General features: G+C 45.6%; 1 protein-coding gene across 1 annotated transcript in view; it reads right to left on the minus strand.

Annotated features, from left to right (window-relative positions):
• LOC145352911 (immunoglobulin superfamily member 5-like) overlaps window positions 1–20,335 on the minus strand; it is a 76,442-nt gene extending 56,107 nt beyond the window's left edge. Inside the window, exons 1-3 of the mRNA XM_080203211.1 lie at window positions 20,170–20,335; window positions 11,259–11,334; window positions 4,810–5,115 (exon numbers count right to left, since the gene is read on the minus strand). Of these exons, the coding sequence (XP_080059337.1) occupies window positions 4,810–5,115; window positions 11,259–11,304 (352 nt within the window). The 5' untranslated portion in view covers window positions 11,305–11,334; window positions 20,170–20,335. The remainder of the gene's footprint in view (window positions 1–4,809; window positions 5,116–11,258; window positions 11,335–20,169) is intronic.
• Between the last annotated feature and the right edge of the window lie 205 nt (window positions 20,336–20,540).

The following is a 20,540-nucleotide window of genomic DNA, read 5'->3' on the forward strand; positions in this document are numbered from 1 at the left end:
AAATGCCCATGCTCGGGGGCACCTTGGCTCTGCCTACTGGGCATTGGGCAGTGCCAAGGGGGTGGGACCTTAAAGCCTGTCTCTTTCACCAAACCTTTTGCCGGCTGTCCTAAAATCTTTGTATTTGTCTGGGTGTTAGGTTTTGATTGATATTCCTCCAGGGAATTTTTCCCACGTTGTTGTTGCACAATAAAATGGAGCCAGATCTCCATCCACTCTCCTGGGCTATGGACGGTTTGTGAATAGAAGAGCAGGTGGAGAGGGAGATGAATCAAAATGGCCGACCCAGGATGAAAACGTCCTGCCAGCCCTAGGAATGTGTACAGAATTGGAAACACCACAAAATTGGAGCACACAAGATGAAGAGGATGGGCAGGATTGCCTTCACTTCTATAATTGAATAGCATGAAAAGCTCCAACAATGCATTTCCTTCAGTCTTTCCATTTATCTTTCTAATCCCCTGCCCTAACTCCCAGCCCTTTCATTTCATTCTCATCTCATGTTTGTCGTCTCTGATCTTATTAAATGAGAGAGCGGTATTCGTCAGATTCACATTTGGGCTATGTGATGGTCACAAATAAGTCAAATGAGCTATGAAACTTGAAAGAAAGCCTGTGTGCTCCACTCTCACTTTGAATCTTCCAGATACAAAGCAACCCTCAGATTCTCACCAATATCTCCATTATCAGTTACAAATTGGCTTCCAGATAGCGTAAAAATAAAGTACCCAGGATGACAACTGTAAAAAGAACTAGAGGTGTATTAGAAATCGTTAAATAAAAAAATTGGCAAATGTTGGGAATTCTCATGCTGATCAGGCAGCATCTGAAGAGAGTTAACCCTCCCCGGCTTTCCCTGTGTGTATTTAAAACCCGTTAACCTCTGCGGGTGGTGGGTTTTCCCCTATCCCCGCGTCACTGGAATAGGGCAGGCAGGGAGGGAGGATGAGGGGAGAGATCTGTAAAGGGGGCTAGTGACGGCGGAGACCCCTTCCCCTAACTGTCTGGGCTGAGGGCTGAGCGAAGTGAGCTCCCATCCATGAACATCTCCCACCAGGCATGAAAGGGAGTTTCCAGTCAATGAACTTTCGCCAGAGGGAGGGCAGAAATTTACAGATGGGCTAGAAAATGTCCAGGGTGGACATCATGCCACCTTCTCATAGGCCCTAACCTACCTCCCATTTTGCAGGGGCTGGCAAGGGCTAGGGCACATCCTTGTCGCAACGGAGATCCTTTAATTGTTAAGTAATGAGATTTTGAGGACGGCAGGAGAGGTTCACGGATGGGAGCTCACCTCATTCAGCCTGGAGAGTTAGGGGAAGGGGTCCCCTCCATCACTGGCCCTCTTTACAGATCGCCCCTTCCACCCCTCCCCCAATGCTCCCTCCTGCATGGCCTTGCCCCCCACATGTCCTGCTCCCAGTTTTTTTTTATTCATCCATGGGACTTGGATGACGCTGGCTGGGCCAGCATTTATTACCCATCCCAAATTGCCCTTCAACTGACTGGCTTGCTAGGCCATTTCAGAGGGCAGTTGAGAATCAACCACACTGCTGTGGCTCTGGAGTCACATGTAGGCCACACCGGGTAAGGATGGCAGATTCCCTTCCCTAAAGGGCATTAGTGAACCAGGTGGGTTTTTCCGACAATCGACAATGGTTTCATGGTCATCAGTAGATTCTTAATTTCAGATTTCTTTTTATTGAATTCAAATTCCACCATCTGCTGTGACGGGATTTGAACCCAGGTACCCAGAATGTGAGCTGAGACTCTGGATTAATAGTCTAGTGATGATACCACGAGGGCATTGCCTCCCCCGTGATGCAGGGATAGGGGAAAACCCACCACCTGCAGAGGTTAACAGGTCTTAAGCAAGTTCAGAGGCGGGGAAAGCTGGGGAGGGTAAAGAACAAAAGGGAAGCTCTACGATAGGGTCTGAGGCAGAAGTGGTTGAACAGTAAAAGGGATGATGCTGCAATAGAAGATGAGGTTATAATTATAGAATCATATAATTATGATTATATGATTATATGATTCTATACAGAGGAGATGTCAGGGGTAAGTTTTTCACTCAGAGGGTGGTGAGTGAGTGGAATCGGCTGCCATCGGTGGTGGTAGAGGTGAACTCGCTGGGGTCTTTTAAAAGACTTCTGGATGAGTATATGGGATTTAATGGGATTGAGAGTTGTAGATAGTTCTATGGCCTGGTAGGTATGGATATGATCGGCGCAACTTGTGGGCCGAAGGGCCTGTTTGTGCTGTAGTGTTCTATGTTCTATATCATATAATCCTGAAGGAGGCCATTCTTCCCATTGTGTCTATGCCAACTCTTTAGGAAATTAACGATTTAATCTATATCCTGTTCTTACCCTGCAAATAGTTCCTTTTCAATCAAAGGTCTTAGGGCCTTTTTGATGGGCCAAAGAGCCATATGCTATATGGCTCCATCATTGGAATTTTCCAGCCACATCGCCCCAAAACCGGAAAATCCTACCCAAGGTCAACAGACCTTTGCATGGTGCGTGTCCTGCCTCTTACAATTCCCAGACTGGAAAATTACCCCCTATGACTCTGTTCTCTTTTGAACACTATTATTGAATCTACTTATGCCAACCTTTCTGGTGGTGAATTTCAAACGAAGACAGCTCGCTGTGCGTATTAAAAAAAAATCCCTGTGTCGCCTCCTTGCCAGTAACTTAAACTACCTCAATAATTTTGCCAATTATCTTAAACGCGTGTCCTGTGATCACTGATCCTTTATAATTCGAAACACCTCAATCAGAACTCCCCTCAACGTTCTCCCAGCTTTCCTGTTCTCCCCACAGCCCCTTGGTCTTTTAATTGGAGAAATACACTGACCTTGCACAAACAAATATGCCTGCTGTTCGTCAGTCTGAATGCTGCACCGCACAGTCGCATTGTTTTTCACTGCCCGGATAATGAGTTCTGAAATAAATGTATCTGAAGTTGTATAGCTGCGTTGGCCAAACTGAGGGCCTGCGATAATTGGTCCTTGTGGCACGACAGTAAGGACAGGTGTGTCATCTATTAACCAGATAATAACAGACCAAGGATTCAACAGTGTACAGTTGAATGCAGCATCAGAGCCAAGCAAAACAGAGGCATTCTTTGGACCTTCTACGATCATTGTAGATGAACTCACATCTAAAAAAGAAACAGTTGACATTAGATGAAAGTAATATTGAGCTGAGCAACACATAAAATTCTGAGGAAAGGAGAAAGTTGGCAACAAAAAGCCTCCTTGCCTTCAGGTGCTACACATCAGTGCAGTACTCATCAACTTGTGCCGAGGGAGGATACAACATCGAAAGCCTTCAGATAGGAAGTGAGCCTATGCAGGATTGTGCCTCCTGTGCAGTGCGCTTTGTTATAGGATCAGGTTTCATACTGGGGGGGATAAAACTACTTCACTTGTATGCACATAAAGGATGAGAGATTGGGCTGGGGCCTGCTTTTGGTGTGTGTGGCTGAGGACATAGTTTGCATCCCCTCCACCTGAATGTGGAGGCCATTTGCTCTGCTGAACCTAGGGCCTCACTTCAATATTGCTGGATGAAACATCAGCAAAGATGATTCTAGCATGGTATGCTACCACCCCGCCCACCACAGAATTGAAGTGGGCGAGGGGCAGACAACAGAAGTGTCCACTGATCTTGGGAGGAAATTTCCGGTCTCGCTCGAGAAGGCCATAAAGATCCCGCCCTACGTTCGGGCTGCTGCTAAGATGTATGTTGTCAGGGATCGGGGTCTGAGTCAGGATTATGGCCTGTCAGGATTTGTCTTTACCCAGTTTGGCTTTTAGGGAATATCCGGATTACATGTGCACTCAATGTCATTTAGGAAATAGCAAGAAATAAAAACCATTGGTATATGGCTGCGTCCACATTGGTACACATTGTAGTTTGGAAAAAAAAAGACAAATGTAGATATACAGTATAGCTTTCTCCATATTTACCTAATGATCTTTTTCTTTTTAGATTCTTTTCCTGAAGGCAGATACTTGGCAATTATTTGTACTAGGAAAATGAGGAATTATAATACTGATAAACATCTTAGAACTTTTAAAAGACTTCTGGATGAGTACATGGGATTTAATAGGATTGGGAGTTACAGATAGTTCTATAGCCTGGTAAGTATGGATATGATCGGCGCAACTTGTGGGCCGAAGGGCCTGTTTGTGCTGTAGTGTTCTATGTTCTATGTTCTATATCATATAATCCTGAAGGAGGCCATTCTTCCCATTGTGTCTATGCCAACTCTTTAGGAAATTAACGATTTAATCTATATCCTGTTCTTACCCTGCAAATAGTTCCTTTTCAATCAAAGGTCTTAGGGCCTTTTTGATGGGCCAAAGAGCCATATGCTATATGGCTCCATCATTGGAATTTTCCAGCCACATCGCCCCAAAACCGGAAAATCCTACCCAAGGTCAACAGACCTTTGCATGGTGCGTGTCCTGCCTCTTACAATTCCCAGACTGGAAAATTACCCCCTATGACTCTGTTCTCTTTTGAACACTATTATTGAATCTACTTATGCCAACCTTTCTGGTGGTGAATTTCAAACGAAGACAGCTCGCTGTGCGTATTAAAAAAAAATCCCTGTGTCGCCTCCTTGCCAGTAACTTAAACTACCTCAATAATTTTGCCAATTATCTTAAACGCGTGTCCTGTGATCACTGATCCTTTATAATTCGAAACACCTCAATCAGAACTCCCCTCAACGTTCTCCCAGCTTTCCTGTTCTCCCCACAGCCCCTTGGTCTTTTAATTGGAGAAATACACTGACCTTGCACAAACAAATATGCCTGCTGACTGTCAGTCTGAATGCTGCACCGCACAGTCGCATTGTTTTTCACTGTCCGGATAATGAGTTCTGAAATAAATTTATCTGAAGTTGTATAGCTGCGTTGGCCAAACTGAGGGCCTGCGATAATTGGTCCTTGTGGCACGACAGTAAGGACAGGTGTGTCATTCATTACCCAGATAATAACAGACCAAGGATTCAACAGTGTACAGTTGAATGCAGCATCAGAGCCAAGCAAAACAGAGGCATTCTTTGGACCTTCTACGATCATTGTAGATAAACACATACCTAAAAAAGAAACAGTTGACGTTAGATGAAAGTAATATTGAGCTGAGCAACACATAAAATTCCGAGGAAAGGAGAAAGTTGGCAACAAAAAGCCTCCTTGCCTTCAGGTGCTACACATCAGTGCAGTACTCATCAACTTGTGCCGAGGGAGGATACAACATCGAAAGCCTTCAGATAGGAAGTGAGCCTATGCAGGATTGTGCCTCCTGTGCAGTGCGCTTTGTTATAGGATCAGGTTTCATACTGGGGGGGATAAAACTACTTCACTCGTACGCACATAAAGGATGAGAGATTGGGCTGGGGCCTGCTTTTGGTGTGTGTGGCTGAGAACATAGTTTGCATCCCCTCCACCTGAATGTGGAGGCCATTTGCTCTGCTGAACCTAGGGCCTCACTTCAATATTGCTGGATGAAACATCAGCAAAGATGATTCTAGCGCGGTATGCTACCACCCCGCCCACCACAGAATTGAAGTGGGCGAGGGGCAGACAACAGAAGTGTCCACTGATCTTGGGAGGAAATTTCCGGTCTCGCTCGAGAAGGCCATAAAGATCCCGCCCTACGTTCAGGCTGCTGCTAAGATGTATGTTGTCAGGGATCGGGGTCTGAGTCAGGATTATGGCCTGTCAGGATTTGTCTTTACCCAGTTTGGCTTTTAGGGAACATCCGGATTACACGTGCACTCAGTGTCATTTAGGAAATAGCAAGAAATAAAAACCATTGGTATATGGCTGCGTCCACATTGGTACACATTGTAGTTTGGAAAAAAATGACAAATGTAGATATACAGTATAGTTTTCTCCATATTTACCTAATGATCTTTTTCTTTTTAGATTCTTTTCCTGAAGGCAGATACTTGGCAATTATTTGTACTAGGAAAATGAGGAATTATAATACTGATAAACATCTTAGAACTCTGCCCATCAACCAATTTACCAGTGATATCTGTAAAAATTACAGGATTGGTGCAGGTAAACCCAATGAACTGAATGCCATCTAGGCAACAGTAGCATGTGTCACATTGTAACCTATACCCCTAGGTACGCAGCATGAGTGGATGGGATCATTCAGGTATTTGTAGATTGGTGTGCTTGTGCTCGGAAAGGGAATGTTTTGTTTTGCCCAGTTGATGTCACTGAAAATCCAGCACCAACCTTTGGGTTCACCTGGGATTGGGAAGGGCCCAGTTGCACAGTCGTGGAGACCATGGGAAAAGACTTCCCAACACATGTGGCATATAAAGGGAATCAGGAGGATTGTGTAACAAAAAATACACTGGCAATACCAGGACAAGGATCTGGACTGCCAGATTCCAGGTAGAATGCTTTGTTTTATCCCAGCTTAGCCTGTTAGACTGGGTGTGCAGGTAGTATTAATTCTTCATACTCATGGGATGACTTGAAAGTACAGCTACATGAATATGTTATCCGATTTAGGTATGACATATCCTTAATATACCATAAGATACAGGAGCAGAATTAGGCCATTTGGCCCATCAAGTCTGCTCCACCATTCAATCATGGCTGATAAGTTTCATAATTCCCAATCACCTGCCTTTTCCCCATAACCTTTGATTCCCTTACCAATCAAAAAACTCCCCTTACAATCAAGAAATTTGGTTGTTACAGAGGATTAGCACTTTCAACAAATATTTTTTATGCACTAAAGCACAAGGAAGTTAAGGTAGAAATACCAGACATTAGTGCTAGGTACTAGTGGGACATTGGTCATAGCTTTAAAATCCATCTTTGGATACAAGTTATGTCTTACGTATTGAGTGTTGTAGTCGTTTATTGTTGTATATCTGTTTTATACATTTACTTATACAAATGTAGTTGAGCGAAACAATGGGTGAAAATGTTACTGAAGGAACAGAATAAGGTTAAATGATTTGAAGTATCCAGTTACCAGCGAAATCTATAATAATGTATAATGTTTGTAGGCAACATTATACACTTAAGGGTGGATTCTGTAAGGCATTTTTAATGTCTCTTGCATTTTGGTTTGTAAGTAAAACATAACCCAGTTGTGCTATGTGGACCAGCAAATGAAGCTCACCAGGTGGCACAGTGGTTAGCACTGCTGTCTCATAGCACCAAGGACCTGGGTTCAATTCCCGGCTTAGGTCACTCTCTGTACAGAGTCTCAATATTCTCCCCGTGTCTGTGTGGGTTTCCTCCAGGTGCTCCGGTTTCATCCCACAGTCCAAAAGACATACTGGTTAGGTGCAGTGGCAGTGCTGAATTCTCCTTCAGTGTAGCTGAACAGATGCTGGAGGGTGGCAACTCGGGGATTTTCACAGTAATTTCATTGCAGTGTTAGTATAAGTTCACTTGTGATAATAATAAATAAACCTAGAGGACACTGGAATTCTGACCGAAGACATTATATTGACCTTATTAAAAAATAAAGACGGTTTTAGTTAAACCTGGAAGATACACACAAAGAACAAATAGAGATCCGATTTGAGGGATTTGTTTATACCTCAAAGCACCAGAGTCATAAAGGGATGTAAAGCCAAAGCCAGGAAAGGACATTGTTACTCCACCCTGGGGAAGCATGACTTGGTAAGATACGGAAAGTTGTGCAGAAGAATCCCGTTCAGTGGACCGACCACCCGGAAACAGGCTCCGGTTCACAGGTCTTGCTAAGCAACCAGTGTTGTAAGAATGTACTACTGCTTATTGGGCTGATAATGATTTTCCACATAAAATTTGTTCCGTGTCATTGAAACCTAGAGTATGGGGTCCAAGAACTAGGGAGAAGTTTGGATCCCTGTTAAAGAGTCTTACAGCACTCTGGAACATTATTCCTACTCATGGAGAACACCATGGGCAGCATTTTACCAGCCTTCCTACCTCAAAACCAGAAATTTCCACCCAAGGTCAATAGTCCATTAGATTGTCTGACTGCCCTCCATCCCCCTCCCCTGCCCCCCACCCCCCTCCACCCCCAACCCCCCCTCCCTCCTCCACCCCAACCTATGACAATTCTGGTACTGGGAGGAGCAGGGAAATTTGCCCCTATATATAAATATAAGTTACTTCCCCTTTCAAGAACATAAGAACTAGGAGCAGGAGTAGGCCATCTGGCCCCTCGAACCTCCTCCACCATTCAATAAGATCATGGCTGATCTTTTCGTGGACTCAGCTCTGCCTACCCACCCGTTCACCACAACCCTTAATTCCGCTACTGTTCAAAAATTTATCTATCCTTGCCATAAAAACATTCAATGAGGTAGCCTCAACTGCTTCACTGGGCAGGGAATTCCACAGATTCACAACCCTTTGTGTGAAGAAGTTCCTCCTCAACTCTGTCCTAAATCTGCTTCCCCTTATCTTGAGGCCATGTCCCCTAGTTCTAGTTCCACCCGCCAGTGGAAACAACTTCACTGCTTCTACCTTATCTATTCCCTTCATAACCTTATATGTTTCTATAAGATCTCTCCTCATTCTTCAGAATTCCATTGACTATAGCCCCAGTCTACTCAGTCTCTCCTCATAAGCCAACCCTCTCAACCTAGTGAATCTCCTCTGCACCCCCTCCAGTGCCAGTATATCCTTTCTCAAGTAAAGAAACCAAAACTGTACACAGTACTCAAGGTGTGGCCTCACCAGCACCTTATACAGCTGCAACATAACCTCGCTGTGTTTAAATTCCATCCGGCCAGCAATAAAGGACAAAGTTCCATCTTCCTTCTTAATTACCTGCTGCACCTGCAAACCAAACCCTTGTTATTCTTGCACAATATCACCCAGGTCCCTCTACACAGCAACATGCTACAATTTTTTACCATTTAAATAATAGTCCATTTTGCTGTTATTCCTACCGAAATGAATGACCTGGTATTTACCTACGTTGTACTCCATCTGCCAGACACTCTCCCACTCACTTAGACTATCTATATCCCTTTGCAGACTTTCAGCGTCCTCTGTACACTTTGCTCTACCACCCATCTTAATGTCATCTATGAAATTTGACAAACTACACTTGGTCCCCAACTCTAAATCATCTATGTAAATTGTGGTCCCAATGCTGATCTCTGAGGCACACCATTGGTTACTGATCACCAACCAGAAAAACACCCATTTGACCCCACTCTTTGCTTTCTATTAGTTAACCAATCCTTTATCCATGCTAATACATTACCCGTAACACTGTGCACCTTTATCTTATGTAGCAGTCTTTGGTGAAGCACCTTGTCAAATGCCTTTTGGAAATCCAGATATACCATATCCACAGGTTCCCCATTGTCTCCTGCACATGTAATGTTCTCAAAGAATTCCACCAAATTAGTCAAACATGACTTCTCTTCATGAACCCACACTGCATCTTACCAATGGGACAATTTATAGAACATAGAACACTACAGCACAAACAGGCCCTTTGGCCCACTAGTTGCGCTGATCACTTCTATACCTACTAAGCCATAGACCTATCTATAACCCCCAATCCCATTAGATCCCATATACTCATCCAGAAGTCTTTTAAAAGACCGCAGCGAGTTTGCCTCCACCACCACCGATGGCAGCTGATTCCATTCACTCACCACCCTCTGAGTGAAAAACTTACCCCTAATTTATATCCAGATGTCTCGCTATTTCTTCCTTGATGATAGATTCAAGCGCTTTCCCTACTACAGAAGTTAAGCTAACCGGCCTATAGTTACCTGCCTTTTGTCTACCTCCTTTTATAAACAGCGGTGTCACATTTGCTGTTTTCCAATCTGAGGGAACCACCCCAGAGTCTAGCGAATTTTGGTAAATTACCACCAGTGCATTTGTTATTTCCGCCACCACCTCTTTTAGTGCCCTGGGATGCATTCTATCAGGACCAGGAGACTTGTCTACCTTTAGCTCCATTAGCTTGTCCAACACTACCTCTTTCGTGATAATGATAGTTTCTAGATCCTCACCTGCCATAGCCTTCCTGTCATCAATTTTTGGCATGTTATTTGTGCCTTCCACTGTGAGGACACAAAATACCTGTTCAATGCCTCAGCCATTTTCTCATTTTGAGTTATTACAACCCCCTTCTCATCCTCCAAAGGGCCAATGTTTACTTTAGCCAGTCTTTTTCGTTTTATATATTTGTAGAAATTTTTGCTGTCTGTTTTTATGTTCTGAATTAGTTTACTCTCATAATCCATCTTAATTCTCTTTATAGCTTTTTTTGTGGCTTTCCCTCAGGTAGGTCCCTCCACGCTGGCGCAATAGTTAAGAAAACACACCAACGCCTCTGCTTTCTCAGGAGACTAAGGAAATTTGGCATGTCTGCTTCGACTCTCACCAATTTTTACAGATGCACCATAGAGAGCGTCCTTTCCAGATGTATCACAGCTTGGTATACCTTCTGCTCTGACCAAGACTGCAAGAAACTACAAATCAACCTCCCAGCCATTAACTTTGTCTAAAGTTTCCACTGCCTCGGAAAAGCAGCCAGTGTAATCAAGGCTCCCACGCACCTTGGACATAGTCTCTTCCACCTTCTTCCATCAGGGAAAAGATGCAAAAATCTGAGATCACATACCAATCAACTCAAGAATAGCTTCTTCACTGCTGCCATCAGACTTTTAAATGCACCTACCTCGTATTAAGTTGATCTTCCTCTGCACCCTAGCTATGACTGTAACACTACCTTCTGCACCCTCTCCTTTCCTTCTCCCCCACGTACTCTATGAATGGTGTGCTGTGTCTGTATAGTGCGCAAGAAACAAAACTTTTCACTGTATACCATCAACATACGTGACAATAATAAATCGCATCAAATCAAGGGAAACAGAAAAATCAGCCAGGGACCCCAAATCTGATGAATGTTCAATGATTTCGATTGGAATTGTACGTGTATGGACAAGATTGAACTCAAGTCCAATTCAAATGGTACACATGCAAAGGATTAAACTTGGCAGCACTGGTGCCTTCCCTTTACATAAGTTACTGACATTCAGTATCTGATGTCACTTCTGAAGAATGGCCATTTAGGAGAGTTATCAGGGGTCTGCTTTTCATATTGGAACCATGCACCAACATGACAAGAGGAAGGAGAGAGAGGATTAGATGGGGGAGCAGGAACATAAACATAGAACAGGATTTCAGTATGCTTACACCTTATAGTAAAGTGCACATTGGTATATAGTTTACTCACCCAAAGATATGCTAAATAACTTCAAAATTGTGCTGACAGTCCCCATGATGTGTAAATGTCATCTCAAATGTTGTGCCTGAAAGAGCAACAATCCAGATCATTGAAGGAAACTAATAACAATTTACAGTAACACTCAATGTTGATGCTTTTGATTGTCAGTGCTGGAGGGCTTTGTTGGTAAGGTTGCCAACTGTGATTAAATTATTCCTGGAGGTTTCACCACATGACTTGCTCCTCCCATTCCAGCCATTAATTGGCCAACACATCCATCCTTGTGACGCATTGCTTTCCTACATCAATTCCAATAGAATCCCATAGTATCCCTACCATGCAGAAGGAGGCCATTCAGCCCATTGAATCTCCGCTGACAACAATCCCACCTAGACCCTATCCCAGTAACCCTTTGACACTCAGGGGCAATTTAGCACAGCCAATTCACCTAACCTGCACATGCTTGGACTGTGCGAGGAGAATGTGCAGACTCCACACAGACAGCAAAAAAGACTCAACCAATTGGATGATCCAAATCGCCTTTGCTTCGCCCAGTTTTCAATATTTTTATATGTGGGAAAGGGAAATGTTAAACATAAGAAATAGGAGCAGGAGTAGGCCATCTAGCCCTTTGAGCCTGCCCCGCCATTCAATAAGATCATATGTTCAAAGGAGGTGACAAAAAAAAACAACAATGTATGTTTATGTCCTGATGAATTTTCCCCAGGGTCACACACAGCAGCGTCTTGGAGATTGATCTTTAATAAGAACATAAGAACATAAGAACATAAGAAATAGGAGCAGGAGTAGGCCATCCAGCCCTTCGAGCCCGCCCCGCCATTCAATAAGATCATGGCTGATCTGTCGCTGCTCAGTTCCACTTTCCCGCCCTCTCCCCATAACCCTTAATCCCCTCTCCTATCAAAAACCCATCAACCCGCTTCTTAAAAATATTTAGCGAGGCAGCCTCCACCACTTCAACGGGCAGAGAATTCCAGAGATTCACCACCCTTTGAGTGAAGAAGTTCCTCCTCAACTCCGTTCTAAACCGCCCCCCTTTTATCTTGAGGCTGTGCCCCCTAATCCTATTGTCTTTTTTGAGCTGGAAGAGTCTTTCCACCTCTATCCTATCCATCCCATTCATCATCTTATACATCTCAATTAGATCTCCCCTCATTCTTCTAAACTCTAACGAGTACAAGCCCAGTTTATTCAGCCTCTCCTCATAGCTCAACCCCCTCAACTCTGGTATCAGCCTAGTAAACCTCCTCTGCACTCCCTCCAAGGCCAAAATATCTTTGCGCAGGTGCGGCGCCCAAAAATGCACACAGTACTCCAGTTGCGGCCTCACCAATGCCCTATACAGCTGCAGCAAGACCTCCCTACTTTTATATTCAATCCCCTTCGCTATGAAGGCCAGCATCCCAATTGCCTTCCTGACCATCTGCTGCACCTGCAAGCTGGGTTTTTGCGACTCATGCACAAGGACCCCGAGGTCCCTCTGCACCGTCACCTGCTGCAGTTTTTCGCCCCGTAAGTAATAGTCCTTCCTACCATTCTTCCTACCAAAGTGGACCACCTCACACTTGCCAACATTAAATTCCATTTGCCATTTCCTGGCCCATTCGCCCAGCCTATCTAGATCCTTCTGCAGACTCTCCACACCCTCCGCACAATTTGCCGTTCCCCCAATCTTGGTGTCATCAGCAAATTTCGACACTCTACACTCGGTTCCCTCCTCCAGATCATCTATATAAATGGTAAAAAGCTGAGGCCCCAGCACCGACCCCTGGGGCACTCCACTAGTCACCATCCGCCAATCCAAATAGCACCCGTTGACCCCCACTCTCTGCCTCCTATTTGACAACCAATCCTCTATCCACGCTAACACCCTACCCCCAACTCCATGTCCCTCGACCTTCTGCAATAACCTCTTGTGAGGCACTTTGTCAAACGCCTTCTGAAAATCTAGAAAGACCACATCCACCGGCTCTCCTCTATCGACCGCCCTAGACACATCCTCATAGAACTCCAGTAAATTTGTCAGACACGACTTCCCTTTAATGAAACCGTGCTGCGTCTGCTCTATCAAGCAATTCCCTTCAAGATGCCTCGCAATTTCCTCCTTAATGACAGATTCTAACATTTTACCTACCACAGACGTTAAACTAACCGGCCTATAATTCCCCGCCTTTTGCCTGGCACCCTTCTTAAACAACGGCGTAACATTAGCTGTTTTCCAATCATCCGGCACTTCCCCGGAATCCAGCGACGTTTGGAAAATAACCACCAAGGCATCCACTATCACCTCCGCCATTTCTTTCAGAGCCCTCGGATGCATTCCATCCGGTCCTGGGGACTTGTCCACAATCAGCCCCTCCAGTCTGTCGAGCACTGCCTTTCTAGTGACAGTAATGTCATTAAGACCCTCCAGTCCTACCACCTTTCCATCGCTAACACCCGGCAAATTATTCACGTCCTCCTCCGTGAAGACAGAAACAAAAAAGTTATTCAATATCTTAGCCATATCCCCATCCCCTACCACTAGGTCCCCTTTCTCATCCTCTAAAGGACTAACATTCACCCTAGCCAGCCTCTTCCTTTTTATATATTTATAAAAACTCTTGCTATCCTTTTTTATATTAAGCGCTAGCCCAGCTTCATAGTTTCTCCTACCCTTCCTTATCAACTTCTTTGTCAATCTTTGTTGACATTTAAACCTCTCCCAATCCTCTTCTCGCCCACTACTCTTAGCTACTCTAAATTCCTCTGCTTTTAGTTTAACACTTTCCTTCACCTCCTTCGTTATCCACGGCTTATTACCTCTCCTCCCACTATCCTTTTTGACCATCGGAATAAATTTCTGTTGAGCACCAAGAAAGATCTCCTTAAAGATCCTCCACTGCTCCTCAACAGACCCTCCCTCCAACGCGCTCTCCCAGTCCACATTCGCCAATTCTTCTCTCATCCTACCGTATTCCCCTCTATTCAAACAAAGGACGCGTGTCCGGGAACCCACTTTCTCCTCTTCCATCTGCACCAGAAACTCCACCATACAATGATCACTCTCCCCAAGAGGATCCTTCACCACAAGGTCCCTAATTCTACCCGCTTCATTACATAGTACCAGATCCAAGATAGCTCGCTCCCTCGTCGGCTCCAACACACACTGTTCGAGGAAACTATCCCGGCAGCATTCCAAGAACTCTTCTTCGAGCCCCCCACGTCCAACATGGGTCGACCAATCAATATGCAGATTGAAATCCCCCATAACTACGGCCGTCCCATTCCTGCACGCCGCACTTATTTGCGCATTAACAACCCGCCCCACCTCCAGATCATTATTCGGGGGCCTATAGACGACACCCACCAGCGTCTTCCTCCCTTTGCTGTTCCTAATCTCCACCCACAACGATTCCACCCTCTGCTCCTTGGCTCCAATATCATCCCTTGCTACCACCGTGATGCTATCCTTAATCAGCAGAGCTACGCCCCCCCCCTTTCCCTCCTGCCTATCCTTCCTAAACACTTGATAGCCCTGTACATTCAGCTCCCAGTCCCTGTCACCCCGCAGCCACGTCTCTGTAATGGCCACCAGATCGTATCCATTTGTGTCGATCTGCGCCATCCGCTCATCCACTTTATTCCGAATGCTTCGTGCATTCAGATAAAGTGCTTTCATCCCAGCCTTCACCTGGACCCTATTTGCCGCAACGCCACCAACTATACTCACGCCCCCTACTCCCTCTATTATTGGGACATCCTCGGCCTCTTCCCTTACATGTACACTCTCCTTAACTTTATACCTCGTAAGGTCACCTACCCTCGCACCCTCCCCCCCCCTAATTAGTTTAAAGCCCTGTCTACAGTCCTCTTTACTCGATTCGCCAGCACTCTGGTCCCAGCACGGTTCAGACCAACCCCATCCCGCCCGAACAGGTCCCACCTACCCCAATACTGGTGCCAATGCCCCATAAATTCAAACCCATTCCTCCCACACCAATCCCTGAGCCACCCATTCACTTCCTTAATCCTGTCAACCCTACGCCCATCTGCACACGGTTCAGGCAGTAGCCCAGAGATAACCACCTTGTCGGTTCTACTTTTTAATTCCATTCCCAGCTTTTCATACTCCCTCCCCAGATCCTCAGTTCGCATTTTGCCTACGTCGTTGGCACCCACATGTACCACAACGATCGGATTCTCACCCTCCCACTCCAGGTTCCTCTGCAGCCCAGATGCGACATCCCGGACCCAAGTACCAGGCAGACAACACACCCTTCTGTGCACTTTGTCATTGTGACAAAGGACAGTGTCAATACCCTTCACCCCACTATCCCCAATCACTACTACGTTCCTTTTCCCTTTCTCTTTGCCTATGTCCTGCTGCAGCACTGTACCGTGTGCAGCTTGCTCACCAACCTCACCTGCCTCGTCCTTATCCAGCCTGGAAGCAAGAACCTCAAACCTGTTATGCAGATTAAGAGGCTGAGGCCTCCGCTCCTCACCCCCCTTCCTCCTCCCAGCAGCCCCCTCTTGTCCCTGACCCTTAGAGTTAGCCAGTCTAGGGGGGGTGGATGTCACTTGCACCCCATTGACAATGGCACCTTCTCTCCCCCTGATGAGCCTCAGTGTCTGTAGCTCAGAGGCCAGCTCATTTACCCTGAGCTGGAGCTCCTCTAGCAACCTGCACTTACTGCAGACATGGTCACTGGGATGAACCCTAGGGCCCACCAGTTCCCACATCATACAGAAACCACACATCACATGCCCCTCCATTATTCACTGTAGTAGTTTTGAAAAAAATTTTTTTTTTTTTTGTTTTTTTTGTTTTTCAAACGAACTCACCAGGCCTTTTTTCCTTCCAGCCCTTTTTGATATTAAGCCTTAGTAGCTCACTCTGCTTCCCACTCACTCCACTGCCCGCTCAGACGCTGCCCGCTGTCTACACCAGGCCTCCTTTTAAACCTGGCGCTGATTTAAAGCTGATGGCCCACAACTGCCTGCTAACCACTCCCTCAGAATTCTTAAAGCAGTAAATACAATAAATAAATGTTTTAAACAGTTCTACAAAGAACAAAGTGCTTTAAGCTTATTTTAAACAGGTTTTTAACAGGTAAAATCTTAGCTCTCTCTCTGCTCCTTCACTCGTCTGCTCCAGCAAACAATGGAAGGCTTCACCTTGTGGTCAGTTGATATTTAAATCTGATGGACCACAACTGCCTGCTAACCACTCCCTCAGAATTCTAATGCTTGGAGACTCCAGGCCAATCCTGGAAGGTTGGGAACCCTAACTGTTGGCCCTTATCCGCATGTGAGGATATGGAAGAGAAGTTCGCTGCTCCACTCCTATAGGAACAAACCTTACATTAAGAAGATGAATCACACATCTCAGAAAGGATGGTCAGTATTGAACACTGCTCACCAGAGTGGGATAGACATGATGGACTGAACGCCCTCCTTCTGAGTTAGAAATCGTTCACTATGATTCTAAATTATGCGTGTTTGTTTTCCACATTCCACAACAGAATTGTGACTTTTTCCTGGATTAGCGTTTGCTGGTGCTGAACTGCTTTTGTCTCCCTTGAACGCAGTTTTCCTACCATTGTAGGTGGTCTGGTAGGCCTACCTTTAGGGCTGGAGGAAGACAGGGAACAGCAAAGGAGATAGGAGAAAGATGGACCGGCTGGGAAAAGAGCACAGAGAAAATACCCACAATTGGGTCTTCACAGAGAATCCTCACACCTTAAATAAAGTCCGGGAATTATTCAGCAGGTGAGGGAACATCTGTAGAGAGAGAAGCAGATGTTATGACCAAGAATTAGACCCAGCGATGGGGGACTTTCCTCCCACTGTTGCGTTATTACGATGATATAATACCTTGGGCTTATTTGACACAAGGCATTAATCACTCTCCAATATCAGCAGCGCCACTTGGAGCGGTGGATGCTGCCTGCAATATTTCTAGGCCCAACCTGCGGTCTGTTGCCTGATCCCAGGACACAGATGATGAAGACCGTGGGGAGGGAATTAATGGAGACAGAGGAGGCTTCAGAAGCAAGAAATAAAAATAGAAAATGCTGGATTAACTCAGCAGGTCTGGCAGCGTCTGTGGAGAGAGAAACAGAGTTAACATTTCAGATCTAAATAAATGGTCCTTTGTCAGACCGCTCTGTGTAAGAGTCATTGAGACTCAAAATGTTAACTTTGTTTCTCTCTCCTTAGATGCTGCCGGACCTGCTGAGATTCTCAAAATTTACTGCTTTTATTTCAGATTTCCAGCATTCGCAGTATTTTGCTTTTATTTGAGGGTTGGAAGCAAAGTTGGGACAAAGATACCAGATCCCCGATTGGGCACTGAATACCTGACCACTAGTGTCCCCCACCCACACAAGGCCACAGGCAAGACCATCAGGGGTTGCTGGGCGACTTTTGTGGGGCATGGGTGGGCTATGCGAATCCCATTAAATCTCCGAACCACCATTAAATTCCAGTGAGCCCAGGGACAATGGGGGTGGCACAGTGGTTAACACTGCTGCCTCACAGCTCCGGGATCGCAGGTCCAATTCCTGGCTTGGGTCACTGTCTATGCGGAGTCTGTACGTTCTCCCCATGTCTGCATTCCTCCAACTCCGTACCCATAATCCTGCAAGTTTACTTCCCTGAGCAGCCAATCCAATTTCCTTTTGAAATTATTCATTGTCTGTTCTTCCACCACCCTCCTTGGAGCAGGGCCCAGGTCAATACTGCTTATTGTGCATTGCCCCTTCCAGCTATCAAAGGGCTTCCCAGCCACATGATTTCCATCCACCCCCCCCCCCCACCTCACTAAATCACTATGTAAAAATAGGAATCAGTCGTGGGGAGCTTACTGGAGGTGCCAAAGTAAGTATAGCCCCTGGTGGGGGGGGGAGAAGGACATACCCAGGTAGTGCACTTGCACTGCCCTCTGACACTGCCCCCAGCACAGGTTGGCACTGGCTCAGCACTGGCAGCACCATCCTGACAGAACAAATTGTGGGACCCCATGGGAGGGGGTTCCCTTTATGTGCGTTCTGATGCTTGCGAGGGAAGCCCCAGTATGCCTATGGTAGTGAGGAGGAGAGAGTCCCAGATATTTTCATTGTGGGGAGATCAACCCAATGCTTGTGGGGTGTCCCTCTGTGACCGTGGGAAAGTTGATTTTCAGCGCAGATCAGGGCATCCTTTAATCGTGGCTTTCTAATCCCTGTGGAGCTGACATTACTAGTTCCATCAGGCCCCGGCCCTTCAGAGCGACGGAGCAAACCACATCCCCAGATTCCCTGTGCAAAAATCTGGAGTGGAGACTCAGTTGTGTTCCTGGGGAGGGACACACCAGCTTCACGGTCAGAAACTGACACACTGACAAATTCTGGTAAAATTCCACCAAAAGTCTGCCAGAAACAACGGCTGGAGTTTTCCAGCCATTCCTGCCAGTGAGATTCTCCGATCCTGCTGCAGTGAACGGAGATTTGGCTGAGTGCCAAGTTTTCCGTCCTCGCTTGCAGCGATGGCAGGGTGCCTAGTGAACAAGAATAAAGAAAGGCAAAGAAAATTACAGCACAGGAACAGGCCCTTCACCCCTCCAAGCGTGCTGCCTGATTGAACTAAAACCCCCTACCCTTCCAAGGACCGCATCCCTCTATTCCCATCCTATTCATGTGTTTGTCAAGACACCCCTTAAAAGTCACTATCGTATCTGCATCCACTACCTCCCCCGGCAACGAGTTCCAGGCACCCACCACCCTCTGTGTGGAAAGTTTGCCTCGTACATCTCCTTTAAACCTTGCCCCATCGCACCTTAAACCTGTGCCCCCTAATAACTGTCTTTTCCATCCTGGGAAAAAGCTTCTGACTATCCACCCTGTCCATGCCCCTCATAATCTTGTAGACTTCTATCAGATCGCCCCTCAACCTCCATCGTTACAGTGAGAACAAACCAAGATTCTCCAATCTCTCCCCATAGCTAATGCCTTCCACAGCAGACAACATCCTGGTATATCTTTTCTGTACCCTCTCCAAAGCCTCCGCATCCTTCTGGTAGTGTGGCGACCCGAATTGAACACCACATTCCAAGTGCGGCCTAACTAAGGTTGTATAAAGCTACAACATGACTTGCCAAGTTTTAAATTCAATGCCTCGAGTAGTGAGGGGTTAGAGTGGCACGCCTCTACTATATCCCGGGAATATGCAGAAAAGGCAGATTATGACATCCACCATTACGTAACATTGATCTGATGGCAGCACTGCCATTTTAATGTACAACTTTAACCTTGGACCGTGGAATATGTGTTCAGCGAAGTCTGGAGCAGCAACACAAGAGAGTCTATGGGTTTTCTCCCTGGCTCTGCCTTCACTTTTCCCTATTTGTCAAAAATGGAGGATTGATCACTTTGATACAAACAGGCCAGTTGCCAATTTGGACAAACCAGTCTGGAGTATTTTTTGATCTAACATTTCCCTCTCTAACCAATGACATTTTCCCTTTAGGTGTGGCAACAATCCACAAAAGAGAGTTAACTGTCTCTCGGACTAGTGTGGTGACTGCTGAAGAAGTAAATTTACATCACAACTGCCCGGAAGCCTTAACAAGAAAGTAAAACTTTCATCCTGTTCAATCTTTCTCCAAGTGTCAAAGGAATGTTCCAGTGAATCGCGAGAGAACTTTCCAGTGTCGCTCCCAGCATTGCAGTGAGCAGCAGACAACCAAATGCCTTGAACGTGAGCCCACAACCAAGAGAAGCTTCCAAGCTTACAGATCAATGTGCAATAAACAAAGTCCGTTTAGCAATTGGAAATATCGCGTAAATGTAAAATAACTGAACCTTACCGAGGAAAGAAATCAATTAACAAGGCCTCTCTGAAGGAACCCAAAAAAATGAATGAAATTAATTCTTACCTCTTGTCAAACTGGCAATTCTTTTGTGACTGGGCTGAAGGTTAAAGCCTGCGGAAAACAAATCAAAGTTTAACATTTAACCAGCTTCTAGTGATTGCATTGGAGGCGTGTTCCTGCTAATAAATAGCTGAGTTTCAGCTCCTCCCCATAGTTCAACACGGTCTGTTGTTGCAATTCATATTGTTCTGAAAGATGGCCAAAACACACTGAGATTAGCAATGCATCAGAGAAATGCAGGAAGTGATCTTAATGAGACAGAAAAGGAGCCAGACTGGCACGGTGGCAAAGTAGTTAGCACTGCTGCTTACAGCTCCAGAGACCCAAGATCGATTCCTGGCTTGGGTGACTGTCTGTGTGGAGTTTACTCATTC

Source organism: Carcharhinus amblyrhynchos, chromosome 15 (genome assembly GCF_965287045.1).
Source record: "Carcharhinus amblyrhynchos chromosome 15, sCarAmb.v2.hapA, whole genome shotgun sequence".
In the NCBI taxonomy this organism is placed as follows: Eukaryota; Metazoa; Chordata; class Chondrichthyes; order Carcharhiniformes; family Carcharhinidae; genus Carcharhinus; species Carcharhinus amblyrhynchos.